The following is a 21,681-nucleotide window of genomic DNA, read 5'->3' as shown; positions in this document are numbered from 1 at the left end:
CAGGTGTGCAGTGGTCGAAGATACAAGACATGTGTCAAGTCCTTCAGTGTTTTGAGGAATGCACACGGCTGGTTAGTGCAGACAACGCCGTAATAAGCATGAGCATCCCCCTAATGCGTCTGCTGATGCAAAGTTTGACGCACATAAAGGAGCAGGCGTCTGCACCAGAGGAAGAGGGAAGCCTTGATGACAGTCAGCCATTGTCTGGTCAGGGCAGTGTACAGGACGAGGTAGCGGGCGAAGAGGAGGTGGAGGACGAGGAGGATGATGGGGATGAGTATATTTTTAATGCGGAAACTTTCACGGGGGCACAGGAAATTGGTTGCGTGTCACGGCCGGGTTCTGGTTTTTTGAGGGACACAAGTGACGTAGATTTGCCTGCAACTGCCCCTCAACCAATCACAACCGGAGATTTGACAAGTGGAACTTTGGCCCACATGGCGGATTATGCCTTACGTATCCTACAAAGGGACACACGCATTACGAAAATGATGAACGATGACGATTACTGGTTGGCCTGCCTCCTTGATCCACGCTATAAAGGCAAATTGCAAAATATTATGCCACATGAGAACTTGGAACTAATATTAGCAACCAAACAATCAACTCTTGTTGACCGTTTGCTTCAGGCATTCCCAGCACACAGCGCACGTGATCGTTCTCACACGAGCTCCAGGGGGCAGCAGACTAGGAGTGTTAGGGGTGCACACATCAGAAGTGGCGTTGGACAGAGGGGTTTTCTGACCAGGTTGTGGAGTGATTTTGCTATGACCGCAGACAGGACAGGTACTGCTGCATCAATTGAAAGTGACAGGAGACAACATTTGTCCAGTATGGTTACTAACTATTTTTCATCCCTTATCGATGTTCTCCCTCAACCGTCATTCCCATTTGATTACTGGGCCTCCAAATTAGACACCTGGCCAGAATTGGCAGAATATGCATTGCAGGAGCTTGCTTGCCCGGCAGCAAGTGTCCTATCAGAAAGAGTATTCAGTGCTGCAGGGTCAATATTAACCGAAAAAAGGACTCGTCTGGCTACCCAAAATGTTGACGATCTAACATTCATTAAAATGAACCACAACTGGATTTCAAAATCTTTTGCCCCACCTTGCCCGGCCGACACCTAGCTTTCCTATGAAAAGCTCTTGCCTGTGAATTACTTTTCTAATGTCTAATTTGCTGCTGCAGATTGTACAGCATACGACATGTTTACACCTCCCTAAATGGCCAAACTCCCCACACGGGGCCGTGGTATCGCGACTTGGCGCAAGCACCCGTGAGACTGCTGTTTGTCTGAAGAGGTGGGTGTGCTCGCTTTTGGTTGACGGCATTGCTACTGGGTCCCTCATAGTACAATGTAGTGTCTCTGGCGGTGGTGGTGCGCACCCAACGTCAGACACACCGTTGTAACATGAGTGGCCCTGGGGCGGTCCCGCCGGCCTCAAGAGAGTTCCCCCCTACCCCAGCTCAAACTGGGCTCTACTACGTGCAAAATTATGTCGCACAGCTCCACCAATCTTTAGTCTATTCGCTGACATCATTCAATGTCTGGCACTGACAATACAAATTTGTAGACATCTATGATGCAACTTAAAGTAGTCTGTGTCTGTGTCCTATATTGGCACCATTAAATAGTTACTGCCAAATTACTATGTCAGAAACACAGCAGATGAGCCCACCCCTGTACCTAAGTATGCCATCTTTTTTTTTGTTTTGGTTGTTTTGCGAGACATTAACATCTATTTATATTTTGGGAGTACTGGGACAGACACTCCTTGCACTACTCCTCCACTCAGCACCAAGCTGCCTGCCCGTGTATCCATGTAACCGCTGTAAAACTGCCATGAGCCTATTGTTTGTTATTTTAGGCCTTTGATAGCCTGTCTGCGGTCCCTACTCCTCCACTGACCACCAAGCTGCCTGCCCGTGTATCCATGTAACCGCTGTAAAACTGCCATGAGCCTATTGTTTGTTATTTTAGGCCTTTGAAGCCTTTCTGCGCTCCCTCCTTCCACTAGTCCTCCACTGACCAGACCACTGCTGCCCGTGTACCCCTGGAACCAATTTTAAAGTGCCTACAGCCAGCCCATTTTATTGTGTTAGGCCTTCGAAGCCTGTCTGCGGTCCCTCCTTCCACTAGGCCTCCACTGACCAGACCACTGCTGCCCGTGTACCCCTGGAACCAATTTTAAAGTGCCTACAGCCAGCCCATTTTATTGTGTTAGGCCTTCGAAGCCTGTCTGCGGTCCATACTTTAAATACTCCTCCACTCAGCACCAAGCTGCCTGCCCGTGTATCCATGTAACCGCTGTAAAACTGCCATGAGCCTATTGTTTGTTATGTTAGGCCTTTGATAGCCTGTCTGCGGTCCCTACTTTAAATACTCCTCCACTCACCACCACCAAGCTGCCTGCCCGTGTATCCATGTAACCGCTGTGAAACTGCCATGAGCCTATTGTTTTTTTATGTTAGGCCTTTGATAGCCTGTCTGCGGTCCCTACTTTAAATACTCCTCCACTCACCACCACCAAGCTGCCTGCCCGTGTATCCATGTAACCGCTGTAAAACTGCCATGAGCCTATTGTTTGTTATGTTAGGCCTTTGAAGCCTTTCTGCGCTCCCTCCTTCCACTAGTCCTCCACTGACCAGACCACTGCTGCCCGTGTACCCCTGGAACCAATTTTAAAGTGCCTACAGCCAGCCCATTTTATTGTGTTAGGCCTTCGAAGCCTGTCTGCGGTCCATACTTTAAATACTCCTCCACTCAGCACCAAGCTGCCTGCCCGTGTATCCATGTAACCGCTGTAAAACTGCCATGAGCCTATTGTTTGTTATGTTAGGCCTTTGATAGCCTGTCTGCGGTCCCTACTTTAAATACTCCTCCACTCACCACCACCAAGCTGCCTGCCCGTGTATCCATGTAACCGCTGTGAAACTGCCATGAGCCTATTGTTTTTTTATGTTAGGCCTTTGATAGCCTGTCTGCGGTCCCTACTTTAAATACTCCTCCACTCACCACCACCAAGCTGCCTGCCCGTGTATCCATGTAACCGCTGTAAAACTGCCATGAGCCTATTGTTTGTTATGTTAGGCCTTTGAAGCCTTTCTGCGCTCCCTCCTTCCACTAGTCCTCCACTGACCAGACCACTGCTGCCCGTGTACCCCTGGAACCAATTTTAAAGTGCCTACAGCCAGCCCATTTTATTGTGTTAGGCCTTCGAAGCCTGTCTGCGGTCCATACTTCCACTAGTCCTCCACTGACCAGACCACTGCTGCCCGTGTACCCCTGGAACCAATTTTAAAGTGCCTACAGTCAGCCCATTTTATTGTGTTAGGCCTTCGAAGCCTGTCTGCGGTCCATACTTCCACTAGGCCTCCACTGACCAGACCACTGCTGCCCGTGTACCCCTGGAACCAATTTTAAAGTGCCTACAGCCAGCCCATTTTATTGTGTTAGGCCTTCGAAGCCTGTCTGCGGTCCATACTTCCACTAGTCCTCCACTGACCAGACCACTGCTGCCCGTGTACCCCTGGAACCAATTTTAAAGTGCCTACAGTCAGCCCATTTTATTGTGTTAGGCCTTCGAAGCCTGTCTGCGGTCCATACTTCCACTAGGCCTCCACTGACCAGACCACTGCTGCCCGTGTACCCCTGGAACCAATTTTAAAGTGCCTACAGCCAGCCCATTTTATTGTGTTAGGCCTTCGAAGCCTGTCTGCGGTCCATACTTTAAATACTCCTCCACTCACCACCAAGCTGCCTGCCCGTGTATCCATGTAACCGCTGTAAAACTGCCATGAGCCTATTGTTTGTTATGTTAGGCCTTTGATAGCCTGTCTGCGGTCCTTACTTTAAATACTCCTCCACTCACCACCTAGCTGCCTGTGTATCCATGTAACCGATGTAAAACTGCCATGACTGCCTACTGTTTGTTATTTTAGGCCTTTGATAGCCTGTCTGCGGCCCCTACTTGCAATACTCCTCCACTGACCACAATGCTGCCTGGAGTGCCTGCCTGTGTATCCATGTAACCGATGTAAAACTGCCATGACTGCCTACTGTTTGTTATTTTAGGCCTTTGATAGCCTGTCTGCGGCCCCTACTTGCAATACTCCTCCACTGAGCACAATGCTGCCTGGAGTGCCTGCCTGTGTATCCATGTAACCGATGTAAAACTGCCATGACTGCCTACTGTTTGTTATTTTAGGCCTTTGATAGCCTGTCTGCAGCCCCTACTTGCAATACTCCTCCACTGACCACACCAATGCTGCCCGTGTACCCCTGGAACCTATTTAAAAGTTCATAGAGCCTAGTTATATATTTTATTTACTATTAATAAGGCCATGATGGACTACGCTGTACCACGCTACAAGCTAACCAGTCGACACTTCTTTTGCGAGAAAAGCCATCCCAACCCTCCACCAGCATGTAGAAGACCGCATTGTCCATGCACTCTGGCAATCTGTGAGTACAAAGGTGCACCTGACAACAGACGCATGGACCTGTAGGCATGGCCACGGAAGATTACGTGTCCATTACGGCGCAATGGGTTAATGTGGTGGATGCATGGTCCACAGGGGACAGCCTACTAAGTCTGTCTGCAGTCCCTAATTCAAATTGTCCTCCACTGTCTAAATCGGAACTTCCACCTTCTGGCTTTCGGCCTATAGTATCAGAAATTAAACTGCATTTGGCCTTCAACTTTGGTTAGGGCCTACTAACGGCTTCTGCCCCTCCCTGGTGTTGCCCTCAACTAAATAAAGCTGAGCTTCAACCTTCCGGCTCTCATTATGTGGTTTTAAAAAAAAAAATGGTGGTTAGGGCCTACTAACGGCTTCTGCCCCTCCCTGGTGTTGTCCTCAACTAAATAAAGCTGAGCTTCAACCTTCCGGCTCTCATTATGTGGTTTTAAAAAAAAAAATGGTGGTTAGGGCCTACTAACGGCTTCTGCCCCTCCCTGGTGTTGTCCTCAACTAAATAAAGCTGAGCTTCAACCTTCCGGCTCTCATTATGTGGTTTTAAAAAAAAAAATGGTGGTTAGGGCCTACTAACGGCTTCTGCCCCTCCCTGGTGTTGTCCTCAACTAAATAAAGCTGAGCTTCAACCTTCCGGCTCTCATTATGTGGTTTTAAAAAAAAAAATGGTGGTTAGGGCCTACTAACGGCTTCTGCCCCTCCCTGGTGTTGTCCTCAACTAAATAAAGCTGAGCTTCAACCTTCCGGCTCTCATTATGTGGTTTTAAAAAAAAAAAAAATGGTGGTTAGGGCCTACTAACGGCTTCTGCCCCTCCCTGGTGTTGTCCTCAACTAAATAAAGCTGAGCTTCAACCTTCCGGCTCTCATTAAGTGGTTTTAAAAAAAAAATGGTGGTTAGGGCCTACTAACGGCTTCTGCCCCTCCCTGGTGTTGTCCTCAACTAAATAAAGCTGAGCTTCAACCTTCCGGCTCTCATTATGTGGTTTTAAAAAAAAAAATGGTGGTTAGGGCCTACTAACGGCTTCTGCCCCTCCCTGGTGTTGTCCTCAACTAAATAAAGCTGAGCTTCAACCTTCCGGCTCTCATTATGTGGTTTTAAAAAAAAAAAAAATGGTGGTTAGGGCCTACTAACGGCTTCTGCCCCTCCCTGGTGTTGTCCTCAACTAAATAAAGCTGAGCTTCAACCTTCCGGCTCTCATTAAGTGGTTTTAAAAAAAAAATGGTGGTTAGGGCCTACTAACGGCTTCTGCCCCTCCCTGGTGTTGTCCTCAACTAAATAAAGCTGAGCTTCAACCTTCCGGCTCTCATTATGTGGTTTTAAAAAAAAAATGGTGGTTAGGGCCTACTAACGGCTTCTGCCCCTCCCTGGTGTTGTCCTCAACTAAATAAAGCTGAGCTTCAACCTTCCGGCTCTCATTAAGTGGTTTTAAAAAAAAAAAAAATGGTGGTTAGGGCCTACTAACGGCTTCTGCCCCTCCCTGGTGTTGCCCTCAACTAAATAAAGCTGAGCTTCAACCTTCTGCTCCAAATTACCATTTTAAAAAATGCAATAGGCTTTTCCGGCCTACTAAAGGTGTCTGCCCCTCCCTGGTGTTGTCCTCAACTGAACAAAGCTGAGCTTCCACATTCTGGCTTTCGCCCTATACTATCAGATATTAAACTGCATTTGGCCTACTAGTGTGGTTAGGCCCTTGAAACAGTGTCTGCTGCTCTTGGGTTTGCTACTCCACTGAACAAAGCAATGCCGCCTGTTTAGTCCTGTTACCAATTTTGAACTGCATGTAGCCTACTTTATTCTTTGGCCCTATATCTGTTTCCTCCTCATCCTGCCCATTGCCCAGCCACTGCTAAATGAGTCTGCTGGTACATTGACCTAGACCACTACATTCCCCTTGTACTCTACACAGCCAGAATCTGTCCCTGCTGAAAGTAAGGTTCCCCTTCCCGCATGTTATACCACCTTACACAGGGACAAAGAGGAAGGTGCAGATGAAAGTGCAGGTTCCTTCATCAGGTGGGGGGGCATACTCGTTGGCGACGTCACTGGCACAGGGCCCCTCAGAGTACGCAAAAGTGTCGCTGCTGGTGGGAGGCGCCCCCGCCATGCAAACACACCGCCGTACTTTGAGGGGCCCTGTGCCAGTGGCAATGCGAACGAGTGGGCCCCCCCTGCTTGCTCAGGATCACAGCACTTGCAACTTTTAAATACTTACCTTTCCCTGCAACACCGCCGTGACGTAGTCCGCATTTCCTGGGCCCACGAAAAACTTGAGCCAGCCCTACTCCCCCCACAACTTTCCCCCAATTCCCTATGCCCAACTATTATTATACAGTTAATTAAGATTGGCAAGCTTCAGAAACAAGAATGGATGTTTTTGGCATTAAAATGGGCACTGTAGGTGTTTTCCTGGCCTCCACTCACTGCCGACTATGCTTCCCCATTGACTTGCATTGGGTTTCGTGTTTCGGTCGATCCCCGACTTTTAGCGATAATCGGCCGACTGCACTCGACTCGACTCTGGACAAAATCGGGTTTCCCAAAACCCTACTCGATCTTAAAAAAATGAAAGTCGCTCAACCCTAATGATGACTTATTTATGGTAAACACAGGTACAGGCACATCTTCACAATGAGGGACAGGCCTTCTTGCAGATTCCATGTTACTCCCATTTTCGTTTCTTATGCTTATTGAATCCTTGCACTTGCACTGCACAGAAATAACAGTCATCATGATGATTTTTTGGCTCTCTCCACACCATTGGAACACCAAATTTGAAGCTTTTTCTTTGTCCTTTGCTCCATTTTCGTAATAATTCGATACATGCTTTGCACACTATGTGTGGTGCCCAAAACTTGTCTTGGTCCCCAAGCATAACCCCAAAATAGGCAAAATACACTTTTTTACGAAGTCTGTTATGTTTCTTCTATGTTTTGGCAGTGTGTATTCACCACAAATGTAACAGAATGAGTCTGGATCGTTAAGACAACTTCTTCTTGATGAGTTCATGCTTTTCACTGGAAAACAGACAACAATTTAAAGTTAGTGCAAAAATCAAGCTATGAACAAACTTTTAGAACACTAATTAACACAAAACTATATTAAGAACTGCTCAGTTCAAGTACTAATCCAAAGAAATTAATGAGATGATGCGTCGCATTTACCAACAAGTGCTATAAATAAGATACCAAAAATCTCAAAAACTTGAGCCAATCTGGCAAAACTGCTAGCATATTCAGAATCAGCACCCCAAAAATACCCCAAATTCATTAAAATATTTTGGACACCAGAAAAAAAAATTTTTTTGTTGACCTGTGTAATTTTTGCGTTCACTTGTGAAAAAAATGGAAATTTGGCGAAAATTTTGAAAATTTTGCAATTTTCAAATTTTGAATTTTTATTCTGTTAAACCAGAGAGTTATGTGACACAAAATAGTTAATAAATAACATTTCCCACATGTCTACTTTACATCAGCATAATTTTGGAAATATTTATTTTTTTTGCTAGGAAGTTATAAGGGTTAAAATTTGACCAGCGATTTCTCATTTTTACAACAAAATTTACAAAACCATTTTTTTAGGGACCACCTCACATTTGAAATCAGTTTGAGGGGTCTATATGGCTGAAAATACCCAAAAGTGACACCATTTTAAAAACTGCACCCCTCAAGGTGCTCAAAACCACATTCAAGAAGTTTATTAACCCTTCAGGTGTTTCACAGCAGCAGAAGCAACATGGAAGGAAAAAATGAACATTTAACTGTTTAGTCACAAAAATTAACTCTTAGCAACAATTTTTTTATTTTCCCAAGGGTAAAAGGAGAAACTGGACCCCAAAAGTTGTTGTACAGTTTGTCCTGAGAACCACGATACCCCAAATGTGGGGGGAATCACTGTTTGGGCGCACGACAGGGCTCGGAAGGGAAGGAGCGCCATTTGACATTTTTAATGAAAAATTGGCTCCAATTTTTAGCGGACACCATGTCGTGTTTGGAGAGCCCCTGTGTGCCTAAATATTGGAGCTCCCCCACATGTGACCCCTGATGTACCTAAGCAGTAGAAACCCACCACAAGTGACCCCATTTTGGAAACTAGACCCCCCAAGAAACTTATCTAGATGCATAGTGAGCACTTTCAACCCCCAGGTACTTCACAAATTGATCTGTAAAAATTAAAAAGTACTTTTTTTTCAAAACAAATTTAGCCTCAATTTTTTCATTTTCTCATGGGTAACAGGATAAAATGGATCCTAAAATTTGTTAGGAAATTTCTCCTGAGTACACCGATACCTCACATGTGGGGGTAAACCACTGTTTGGGCACACGGCAAGGCTCGGAAGGGAAGGAGCGCCATTTGACTTTTTGAATGAAAAATTAGCTCCAATCGTTAGTGGTCACCATGTTGCGTTTGGAGAGCCCCTGTGTGTCTAAACATTTGAGCTCCCCCACAAGTGACACCATTTTGGAAACTAGACCCTCCAAGTAACATATCTAGATGTCTGATGAGCACTTTGAACCCCCAAGTGCTTCACAGAAGTTTATACCGCAGAGCCATGAAAATAAAAAATCATTTTTCTTTCCTCAAAAATAATTTTTTAGCCCACAATTTTTTATTTTCACAAGAATAATAGGAGAAATTGGACGCCACAAGTTGTCCAGTTTGTCCTGAGTACGCTGGTACCCCATATGTGGGGGTAAACCACTATTTGGGTGCATGGCAGAGCTCGGAAGGGAAGTAGTGATGCTTTGGAATGCAGACTTTGATGGAATGGTCTGCGGGCGTCATGTTACATTTGCAGAGCCCCTGATGTGCCTAAACAGTAGAAAGACCCCACAAGTGACCCCATTTTGGAAACTAGACCCCCCAAGCAACTTATCTAGATGTGTGGTGAGCACTTTGAACCCCCAAGTGCTTCACAAAGGTTTATAACGCAGAGCCGTGAAAATAAAAAATCATTTTTTTCCTCAAAAATGATTTGTTTAGCCCGCAATTTTTTATTTTCACAAGGGTAACAGGAGAAACTGAACCACAATAGTTGTTGTCCAGTTTGTTCTGAGTATGCTGATACCCCATATGTGGGGGTAAACCACTGTTTGGGCACACGTCGGGGCTCGGAAAGGAAGTAGTGACGTTTTGAAATGTAGACTTTGATGGAATGGTCTGCAGGCGTCACGTTGCGTTTGCAGAGCCCCTGATGTACCTAAGCAGTAGAAACCCACCACAAGTGACCCCATTTTGGAAACTAGACCCCCAAAATAACTTATCTAGATGTGTGGTGAGCACTTTGAACCCCCAAGTACTTCACAGAATTTTATAACGCAGAGCCGTGAAACAACAAAATTCATTTTTTTCCCCACAAAAATAATTTTTTAGCCCCCAATTTTTTATTTTTCCAAGGGTAACAGGAGAAATTAGACCCCCAAAATTGTTGTACAATTTTTCCTGAGTGCGCTTATGCCCCATATGTTTGGGTAAACCACTGTTTGGATGCACGTCGGGGCTCGGAAGGGAGGGAGCACCATTTGACTTTTTGAATGCAAGATTAGCTGCAATCAATGGTGGTGCCATGTCATGATAGGAGACCCCCTGATGTGCCTAAACAGTGGAAACCCCTCAATTCTAACTCCAACACTAACCCCAACACACCCCTAATCCCAACTCTAACCACAATCGTAATCACAACCCTAACCCCAACACACCCCTAACCCCAACACACCCCTAACCCAAATCCCAACTCTAACCACAACCCTAACCCCAACACAAAACAAACCCTAATCCCAACCCTAACCATAACCCTAACCACAAGCCTAACCCTAACCTTAACACACCCCTAACCCTAATCTTAACTCTAATTCTAACCCTAACCCTAATTCCAACCCTAACTCTAGTTCCAGCCCTAACCCTAAGGCTATGTGCCCACGTTGCGGATTCATGTGCGGATTTTTCCACACCATTTTTGAAAAATCTGCAGGTAAAAGGCACTGCGTTTTACTTGCGGATTTACCTCGGCCATCGCTGGATTGTAGTATTTCACCTAGTTTCATAGGTGAAATATTTCAAATTGCTCTGATTGGCTGTTGCACTTTCAACAGCCAATCAGAGCGATCATAGCCACGTGGGGGCAAAGCCATCCCTCTGGGCTGAAGTACCACTCCCCCTGTCCCTGCAGATCGGGTGAAATTGGAGTTAACCCTTTCACCCGACCTGCAGGGACGCGATCCCTCCATGACACCACAAAGGCGTCACAGGTCGGATTGGCACTGACTTTCATGGCGCCTACATGGCGTCACAGGTCGGGAAGGGGTTAAGAAAGAGGAAGTGTGCACACGCACGCTAAACACAGTGCCCGGAGACTTCCCAGGAGTGCACGCACTACGGGCAGCAGCAGACCCGGAAGGAACACGACAGGAGCCTCGACGGTGAGTACACTGGTGTCTCTGCAGGGAGAGAGGGACTGCAGGCAGAGATGCGGGTGCTACAGTACCCCCAGTACGCTACAGGTGTCTGCAAACTGATAGCAACACCGCAGAAGAAATGCTAGCACAGGCTTCCAGTATATGTTGTTTCACATGCTTCACATCTTCTATGCTGTGAAGATACGAGATGTGCAGCATCTGAAACAATGGATACTGGAATCCTGTGCTAGCCTTTCCTCTGCGGTGTTGCTATCAGTGTGTCAAGAGTGGGAGAAGAGGGTTGCGTTGACAATCCAACACAATGGGCAGCACTTTGAACACATTTCATAAGTGGTCATAAACTTGTAAATAACTCATGAAAGAATAAAGTTACATTAAAAGCAAGCACACCATTGTTTTTCCTGTGAAATTCTCAATAAGTTTGATGTGTCACATTGAAAAAAATAAAGTTGGATCCAAAATGGCCAACTTCAAAATGGCCGCCAATGTCACCACTAGTGTTGAGCGATACCGTCCGATACTTGAAAGTATCGGTATCGGAAAGTATCGGCCGATACCGGCAAAGTATCGGATCCAATCCGATACCGATACCCGATACCAATACAAGTCAATGGGACTCAAGTATCGGACGGTATCCCTGATGGTTCCCAGGGTCTGAAGGAGAGGAAACTCTCCTTCAGGCCCTGGGATCCATATTAATGTGTAAAAGAAAGAATTAAAATAAAAAATATTGCTATACTCACCTCTCCGACGCAGCCTGGACCTCAGCGAGGGAACCGGCAGCGTTGTTTGCTTAAAATTCGCGCGTTTACTTCCTTACGTGAAGTCCCGGCTTGTGATTGGTCGCGTGCCGCCCATGTGGCCGCGACGCGACCAATCACAGCAAGCCGTGACGTAATTTTAGGTCCTTCAGGATTTTAAAACTACGTTCTGGCTTGTGATTTTTATATTTCATTTTAAAATGCGCGCGTGTCCTGCCTCCCGTGACGTCACGGCTTGTGATTGGTCGCGTCGCCCATGTGACCGCGACGCGACCAATCACAAGCCAGAACGTAATTTTAAAATCCTGAAGGACCTAAAATTACGTCACGGCTTGCTGTGATTGGTCGCGTCGCGGCCACATGGGCGGCACGCGACCAATCACAAGCCGGGACTTCACGTAAGGAAGTAAACGCGCGAATTTTAAGCAAACAACGCTGCCGGTTCCCTCGCTGAGGTCCAGGCTGCGTCGGAGAGGTGAGTATAGCAATATTTTTTATTTTAATTCTCTCTTTTACACATTAATGTTGTTTCGATACCGATACCCGATACCACAAAAGTATCGGATCTCGGTATCGGAATTCCGATACCCGCAAGTATCGGCCGATACCCGATACTTGCAGTATCGGAATGCTCAACACTAGTCACCACCCATCTTGAAAAGTTTTCCCCCTCCCATATACTATGTGCCACAAACAGGAAGTTGATATCACCAACCATTCCCATTTTATTTAGGTGTATCCATATAAATGGCCCACCGTGTACTTTACCTATATTTCTCTGCTGTATCTGTGCATCATGAAGTATCGTATGTGTTAAAGGGTCCCACTGAGACTCTTTCGCCCAGGGCCCATGAAAACTTGGGGCCGGCCCTGTATATACCTATACATCTCCTGGATTCTATTGGTATTATTCACTATATTTGTTTTAGATTTGCACGCCTTAACTTAATTACAGTATTCTAGTGTTGTGTTCATAGGAATATATCCTTTTTTTGATGATTATTCCAATTCGTAGAGGTTTTTATTGGTGCCAGGATATTACTTTATTCTTAGATTTCAGAAAGCGAAGGAACCGTTGTTTACCCAAATAGCAAATGTAAAGGACACAAGCTGCCCACCACACAGTCAAGATTTGATCGAACATTTAAAATCTAGACATATGAGTTTACCCTTCATGGATGTGTTTGTATAAAAAAATATAGTGTGATGATTTATAGTCTGCAATATCTTTATTTCTGAATATACAATGATATTGTTGGTATATGGAGGTTTTTGAGAAATCAATAGAATAAAAAAAAATGTTAAGCATTTTCTTTAAACTTGAGAAATTTCGATTGACATTTTATATAGACTCTAGTTTTCGACTAATAGATCATAGTTTAATAAGGGTTGTCTCGTATGTGCTCCAGTATCTTTTGCAGCCCCAGCCAGGTTTCCTGTGCTGTTGGCAGGATTTGATTAGCTGGAAGAAGAAAACCATATCGTCCTGTGTCCCTTAGTTCAAAGGCAAATGAGTATTTGATTCCAATGTCATAGGTCCAGTCAATGCTTCCACCACTGGCTTGATCTGCAGCAAGAAAAAAAAGTTACGGTATGTTAGGAGGGTTGTTAGAAAAAGTCATCAACTTCAGAATGGTGATGTTCGACACCTTGCATGGACGTATGTACACGGTGTAAAGAGCCAGAACAGCTCCATACACTGCTTAGTGCCCCCTCTAGGGTATTGTAGCCTACCGTCTATTCAAGGGTTTGTCAAAGTAATGGGCAACCCCTTCAACTGAAATTAATACATAAATGAATACATATAAATGAAAACATAATAAATCATATATAATAAACCAACATTCTATTCTCAGAGATGTTACAATTCTAGGGTGACATTTTACAATAAGTAGCATAAAGCTGGAAATAGGAAAATCAAGGATGTCTTCATCTCAGGACATCTCTGGAACCAGAAGGTAAAATGCTGAATTTTCACTAAAATTAATGATCATCAAAGATGGACAACGCACCACAGGAAACACAAACATTAAAGAGAGAACACAAACTAAGTCACTGGATAAAAAAAATGTCGCCGGGGTGGCACATCCTGGATCCTGGATCACCAAGGATAGATACTAAAATTATGGATGTTCTTCATCACCAGATAAAGCCCTAGAACTTCAAAGTTGTCCATTGGGTCACTTACAGATAGTGGAGCAGATCGTTCCAACTTTGTACTGGGTGCCGTACAAAGAGCTCAACGCACTAGCTGCAGATTTACCAACACTGTTCTAGAAAAACACAAAAGATATTTAATTTGGCTTAATTATCACTATATAATAGAATGTGAGTCTTGCTCTACTGCATAGTATTTTTCAACTGACTTACAAGTTCTGTAAAGTGAGCCGGGTTGCTACACTTATATCCATAAGGGAAAAGCAGAAGCTGGGAGTAGCTATGGATGCTTATGAAACCTTTGATTTTGCCGTGTCCTCTAATAAAGTTAGCAATTGACTTTACTTCCACCTCAGACTCTGCCCTCGGTCCAAAGTATGAGTCGGAGCAGGGATCAGAACTCGCTCCTGGACCTACAAAGAATTTCAGTTAAGAGTCACACATTTATAATTTACATCCTTCTATGTAATTACACGTGAAATTTTAGTTACCCCCAAAGCCAGCATTCCAGTTTCTGTTAGGGTCTACGCCAACACATCGGCTACTACTGGTAATGGAGCGAGTTTTACGCCACATACGGTTCTGACAGCACAGAAATTTACATTTAGATAGCATTGCACTTTAACTTACACTGACATCATTAAGATAATAAGTATATGACATCATCATAAACTGAAGAACAAAAATGTATTTTACAATTTGCACAATATAAGCCAAATGTGATTGAGGTATTGCTATGCTATAGTATGTTTTACATAGGAAATGTCACAAATTAAGTAGGGTTTAACTCTACAGACATTTTCACTGAGTAAATATTTCACTGTTATTTTCGATTAAAGAGTTAGTTCTACGATCAAAACATTCATGGCATAGGTAGTAACCCCACCAATCACAAATACGAAGACATCATGATTGCAGCCAGGTATGTTTTACTATGAAACGCTGCAATGTTTCAGGAAAACATAGCTTGAAAAGCCCGCCGGGTTTCACAGGGTGAGAACGGACTAGTCCGGCATGGCTTCCAACTGGCTTCTTCCCGCCTTGCCCCAGGTGATTGACAGATCTCTCTTTTTGTATATACATGGGTGAGACATGTCAATCAACTACAAGAATGGGGAAAAGGTGGCAGCGGCCTACACAGGACTAGTCTCGTCCATTCCTATGGTCGCCTTTCCAAACTATGTCTTCTCTGAAACCCTGCAGCACTTCCGAGTAAGGCTACTTTCACACTTCCATCATTTGGCCAACGTCGCAATGCGTCGTTTTGCAGAAAAAACGCATCCTGCAAAGTTGCCCGCGTTTTTTTCTCCATAGACTTGCATTAGTGACGCATTGTGACGTATGGCCATACGTTGCATGTGTCGTCCACTGGATGCGTCAGGTTTTGGCGGACCGTTGTCTCGGAAAAACGTTCAAGGGAACGTTTTTCCGTACGTCGCATTCAGTGTTTCACACTGCGCATGCCCAGCAGGAAATATCGCTCTCACAATCTTTCCTGCTCGGCAACACAGACGGAAATGTGAAAGCAAACACTTCCGTCGGTACGTCGCGCCGACGCTTCGTGACGGCCAAGTACTGACGGAAGTGTGAAAGAAGCCTAAGACATTCAGGCTGCAATCAAGCAGATGCACTCTGATTCATGATGTCCATGGTTTGGACAGCATGAATCAAGTGACAGGTTACCTTTAAGTTTTACAAATGGAAACTGTCTAGATTCTATGAACAAAGTATAATACACCTCGCTTCCTACAACCATCCTATGAGTCATTAAACAATAGTAATAATGATACCTAGAATAGCACTTTTCTACCTTTTATACTCACGTTTGTGTGCGAGTAGACATATCCATCGGGATTTGTGACAACCAAGAGAAATATGTCATGAGTATTTAACAGGGAGGTTACAGATGAATCCCTTCCATAATCGTGAGCAAGCTGTAAGTAGAAAGTGAAGCATTATCGTAAATGTATACAATATCTTACAACTCAGTCCACAATTTGTGAAAATACATCATTTATTATTTAAAAATTTTATGAATCCTTTGAAAATAGTTTTTAATAAGTGTAATACATATAAAAATGTTGTTTATAACAGATTATAATGAAATACGACAACTTTGCATCTGGAGCATTAAATATTCTACTGTGTTTTGCCCTATGGTTTCAATACAAGCTGCTAAATGTGGCTAGGACCTTAGTATGATTTACATTTCTGCTCGTGAACCCTCTTATATCATAGTCCTGGGAGATCATTGCACACAGCACCATTGGCATCATCTTTATTGTAAAGACATAAATATGAAATATTTATATCTATGGTGTAACAGTGTATGAATATATATCATATTTTTTTAATTTATTTCCTTAATGGTATTTTTTATACCTTTTTATTTTGGTTATATATAATTATTTAAATTGTGAAAATGTTTCCAGTATTGTAGACAAATATTAACATAATTTTCTTTTAAGTACTTCACATTACTGTAACATAAATTACTCCCTAATTCTCTTGATACTGTCATTCACAGGACTTCAAAGCAGATTTTTCTTGCCATTTCAAACTAAAGACCCCCATACACATTAGATAGCTGTTGGCTGGACATTTGATCTGTCGACACTTGTCTCTCCCGACTCCCCCATGGCACAGGAACACTCGGCTGAGCACTTCTGAGTTCTCTTTGAGAGAGCCGCTGTGAAGTTCCTCTGTTGGTGACTTTGACTTTTCTCCAGGGAGAACAAATGGATCATCTGCTGAGATTCAGCAGTCGGATCCTTCTCTCCCCTAACATCCTCAGGTGGGGGAGAGTCCCTTTACACATTAGACTGTCGGCTGATTGGCAGGTTCAGACAACTTTAGTCTAACATGAAGATGGGGTGTAAAATTAATGTAATAGGCTAAAAACAAAATCTTTCAAAATAGTGATCGACTTGGAGTATTGAAACTCTCTAGATATTGATGACAATTACCTTGTGTGCAGTCCAGAGAGCTGTAGCTTGGGTGACCCATTCGCGGGAGTGAATGCCTGCATCAATCCATATGCCAGGGCGATTGGCACCAGTGCTGAACTGTAATGTCAATTAGCAGTTTCAGTAAAATAAGTACAGTATATTTAGATAGTTCACAATGTATTAGTCTCTGTCTGAATGAGACTTTTTTTCTTCATCACTAAGGCTAAATCTCAGATTTTGGAAGCAGTTATTTTATAGTCCTTTTACTGGTTGGACCACCTCATTCAATATTTTCATATGAACAGATTATTTTAAAAGCTTTTCATTACTTTTACCTTAAGAACATAGAGCGGACGTCCCTCATATGATAGTCCAATCTGCTGTTTGCTGACTATTGATTTGTAATCCAGAACAATAGCATCAATGGCGTGGAATAGCTGACATAAAGAAAAAATATTACATAAGTCCTGTACAAATATGACTTAATACATTGCATAAAATCATAGACAATTACCCTATGTCTACCTATAAAGACATTTCCTTCCTTACATTGTCTAATGTATGGTAAGCTCCATAATTGAAAGCACCAGAGTTGCGTTCCTTCTTCATATTGATTTCCATCTCCTGCTTCTCTGCATTAATTACCTCCTACAACGAATAGATAAAAGTAGTCAATACACTCTATAGCAATGGAATAAATCCTGTATACAAACATATTTTAGTGATATACAATCACTTTTATTACCCATCCCATTCCCATCATCACATTCACTATTAAAAGACTTTTCAAGTAGAGGACCTGCAGACTCCTGTCGAAGTTATGTAGACGTCTGTTGTGATTTTTAATTAAACGAGTTTAGCAAACAAGAAATATACAAGATGGCCCAAAAACTGTACACACTTCAATAATCCTTATTTGTGCCCCTTTTAAAAATACTAATTGAATAAAATTGTACTTTGTTGGCTCTAAAGATGTATTTAGTCTCATGATTGCTTGACCTCCCATGTGCCCGTTAGGAGAGTCAAAGAAATTGAAATGTCATGCAAAGCAGTCCCTGTGGACACTGTAACTAAAGATTTTCATGCAGCAGTTAGCTAAAATCAGAAGTGTCTAGATGTTAAAGGAATAATCCCATTTTCAAGCTCCTATCCAAATATGTAGTAGGTGTAATAATAATATTAGCAAATACATCCAATTAGAAACATAGTATAGTACCCCATGTGCTTAAGTAAAACAAAAAATTGGCTACGATATTTATTTAAGACAGTTTGTGATTACTTGCACATTTCTATTACATATTTCCTTTAAATAGTATACCTGTAGATCCTCTATCATTATGGAGTAATCAATGTCATTGGATTCCAGATAAATCTTCACTGACTGAAGACTCTCGAATGGAACACGAATATCGACTGGGATATCTGGGTTAGAAGGTTCAGTCCAGAAATCAAGCTGCAAAGAAAGAAATGTAACATCTCCATGAAGGATGGCACCGGAGAGATCACGCAGAATCCCAACGCTGCCATCACATGTGATGAACCCACTCCTCGCCACCCCACTTGATGTCACCATTATGCCAGACAGATCACGCAATGTGGTCTCCCCACTTTAACCAACGTGACATTCACTCCCCCTGGGGACACATAAGATCGGCTTGGTAGTTTTACACAGACCCAGGGAGTGAGAGGATGTGGCCCACGAGATCACTGATGTGGCACCACACTCACTCACAACCCTGACAGGCTGAGAGGCCTCTTTCACTAGCACCAGTGGAACAAAATGCTGCCAGCCCAGTAGGACTGCCACTAATTCCTGGTTAGATAATCAACGGTCCTAGGGAGGTGGCTTTGGCGACATTTAATCTGGCCAGGCTCCTACTATGTGTTGAAACTAAACACATGTTTGCTACCTGGTTCCTACTAGCCATTCTACGTATCACCCCACCCTGTGGTGCTAGAATGGATCGATACCCTGGAAGATGTTGGGTCCGGTCTAGAGATGTTGAAAATATAACAGGTGTGTGACAGAACATGCTATATGTCCATATTTTCCGTATGAAATCATAGCTGTTGGAACAAAGAAGTTAGACCGCATGGTACCGACGTGGCAAGCAAGCCTTTTGTCCTGAGCTTAGCTGGCTCAAGTGTGAGATCTGTCGCTTGCAGACTTTTGAGATTTGACCCTCTGCTGAGCTAGGTGTTCCCATACAGCTGCACGCTGAAGGGGATTTTGTAATCCCATGCCCGATAGGATACAAATGATTTACATGAGATTATATGTCCCATATTCTTCACAATGTTCATTACACATTTTATTCACAGTGAAAGGGAATGATATTATTTAATCTGGTTTTTATAAATTAAAATAACATGAGCCATGAAAAATCATCTATATATGATATATAAATACTAAAACCATATATGTTTACAATCAAGTAACCATACCTGGAGGTGACCCAGTGATTGGAGATCTTGCAACTGATGTATTTGGTCGCCATTTCTGGCCTTGATCCTAAGCACTTGCTCACTGAAAAAGACAGCTACGCTTTACACATCTTTTCGGGTAAGATTTTTACTTATTGTATTAATTAAACCTTATTATATTAAGATCTCATTCAGACGACTACGATTTTTGTCATACATAAAAACATGGATTGTTGTTCATCAGTATTTTCTGTACGATTTTCATCATGGTTTGGTCAGTGTTTCAGTTTTTGCCATCAGTGTTTCATCTGTGATTTTCATTGACAAAGAAATAAATAAATATATTGCAAAATTTCTCCTATCCATTACCGTTTTAATCACGAATAGCACACGGATTGCACAAAAATGCCATCAGATGATTTTTCTCGGACCCATAGACTTGTATGTGTAATTTTGATCTGTGACTTGGATCAAAAATGGACATGTCTCCCCATTAGTGATGAGCGAATATACTCGTTACTCGAGATTTCCCGAGCATGCTCAGGTGTCCTTCGAGTATTTTTTAGTGCTCGGAGATTTAGTTTTCTTTGCCGCAGCTGGATGATTTACAGCTACTAGCCTGCTTGATTACATGTGGGGATTCCCTAAAACCAGGCAACCCCCACATGTACTCAGCCTGGCTAATAGCTGTAAATCATGCAGCTGAGGCGATGAAAACTAAATCTCCGAGCACTAAAAAATACTCGGAGGACACCCGAGTGTGCTTGGGAAATCTCGAGTAATGAGTATATTCGCTCATCACTACTCCCCATATTCTCTTTCGGACAAACGGTCCACAAATAAACAAGAACATGTGAACAGCTCCGTAGACTACAACGGCAATAGCAGACGTTTACGGACAGCACTCGAACCCATAGAGTTTGATAGAAGTATTCATACATCGGTTGTGTGTCTGTTCCCTTAAACTCAGTATATGTCCTATGTTGATCAGCCTTGGCTATGCAATAAATGAGGCTCCATTAAAAATTTATACCACATGAAAGCAATCAATTCTTAACAGATCCGTTTTTCATGCCCACAAAAACAGTCACAGATCAATACCCCCTGCTGCCATTAGCGTAATTATAGACTTACCCTATAAAGGTCTCCTCACAGAGCACACCTGCCAGTAAGGCCACGAGGAGCAGCAGAAGCTTCATGGTAAAGTGGCATTTCTGTATGCCAGGCATAGGGTTTTATAGGATTTGATATCTAAATTTCTTAACAGTGAGAAGCTGCAGATGGTCAGGTTTATCTCAAGGTAACTCACCGATACAAGGCTTGGTTATTACTCAACACTTGGCTATCTTTTCATGGAACAAGTTTACTGTTTGATCAAGTGTATTGTGTGTAGAAATATAACAAAATGGACATGAATATATGAACTTACGGATGAACAATGACTATATTGACGTATAGAAAATAGTGATGAGCGAACATGCTCCGATAACGTGTTATCCGAGCATGCTTGGGTGTTTTCCGAGTATCTTGGGCGTGCACGGATAATATGTTCTAATCCCTGCAGCTGCATGTTTTGCGTCTGTTAGATAGCCCAACACATTTGGGGGTTGCCTAACAAACAAGCAATTTAAAAAGACCGTTATAGTAATGGTCAAGGTATACACTAAATAAGTGGTGGCTCCATATGATGCAATAAATATAAATGGCTGAGAGAGAATTGGAAATTAAATCAATTGTTGATAATTAATTGAACTGCATCACCAGAAAAATATGCAACAGAGGAACTTCCTATTAAAGGCTAGCCACCACAAATGTTATCTCATCATGTGTGTATAGGAAGAAAAAAAACGGGGGGATACAGGGGTAGCTGAAAAATACAATCATCATCCAGGTATAGTGATATCTAATAATGTAGACATTAAAGACATAAATGTCACAACCTTAAGCCTTAACCAGAATGAAAATAGCAGCCAGAAAATAGTAACAAAAGAAAAAAACTATGAGAGGCCATGTGTCACCAGCTACACATACCCACCCTGGAACACATCCAATGCGCGTTTCGCCGCAGCTTTGTCTGGGGTATGGCGCAAATGGTAAGACCAACTATTTAAGGAGGAATAAACCAATCAAAGCTTAACATTAGCTAATTAAAATAGCTAATTGAGAGGACTTGGGTACCATGTAAACACAAATGAGAGAGACCGGTGCAATATACTGGAGGATGCATGCGCAGTAAGTGAGAATGTCACTTGATCATGTAGTAAAACGGTCATGTGATCGCGAAAGTAAGTCACGTGATAGCGGCCATATTGGATGCGATCCCATGTCAGCTGCGCTGGCACCTATGCAGTGGTTCGGAGACACTGCAACATACTAGGAGAGTACTGTCACCTGCCCAGCAAGTAAATAATCATGTGATGGAATGCGATCACATGATCACAAATGCAGGCATATGACAACTGTATCTGTAAGGGGGTCGACAGCACTGCGGGTACCTG

General features: G+C 43.1%; 1 protein-coding gene across 1 annotated transcript; it reads right to left on the bottom strand.

Annotated features, from left to right (window-relative positions):
* Positions 1-12,680: 12,680 nt before the first annotated feature.
* LOC143775830 (carboxypeptidase A2-like) lies at positions 12,681-20,387 on the bottom strand. Its single transcript, XM_077264435.1, has 11 exons — positions 20,318-20,387; positions 19,205-19,286; positions 18,078-18,212; positions 17,309-17,407; positions 17,095-17,196; positions 16,778-16,876; positions 15,635-15,745; positions 14,303-14,393; positions 14,025-14,224; positions 13,843-13,927; positions 12,681-13,221 (listed from the first exon to the last, which is right to left on the bottom strand). Exons 1-11 carry the CDS (start codon positions 20,380-20,382, stop codon positions 13,034-13,036), a joined length of 1,257 nt encoding a protein of 418 aa, XP_077120550.1. The 5' UTR covers positions 20,383-20,387; the 3' UTR covers positions 12,681-13,033.
* Positions 20,388-21,681: the final 1,294 nt, after the last annotated feature.

Source organism: Ranitomeya variabilis, chromosome 5 (assembly GCF_051348905.1).
Source record: "Ranitomeya variabilis isolate aRanVar5 chromosome 5, aRanVar5.hap1, whole genome shotgun sequence".
Taxonomy (NCBI): Eukaryota; Metazoa; Chordata; class Amphibia; order Anura; family Dendrobatidae; genus Ranitomeya; species Ranitomeya variabilis.
The sequence above is the reverse complement of the archived record's forward strand: the minus strand, read 5'-3'. Positions and strand labels throughout refer to the sequence as shown.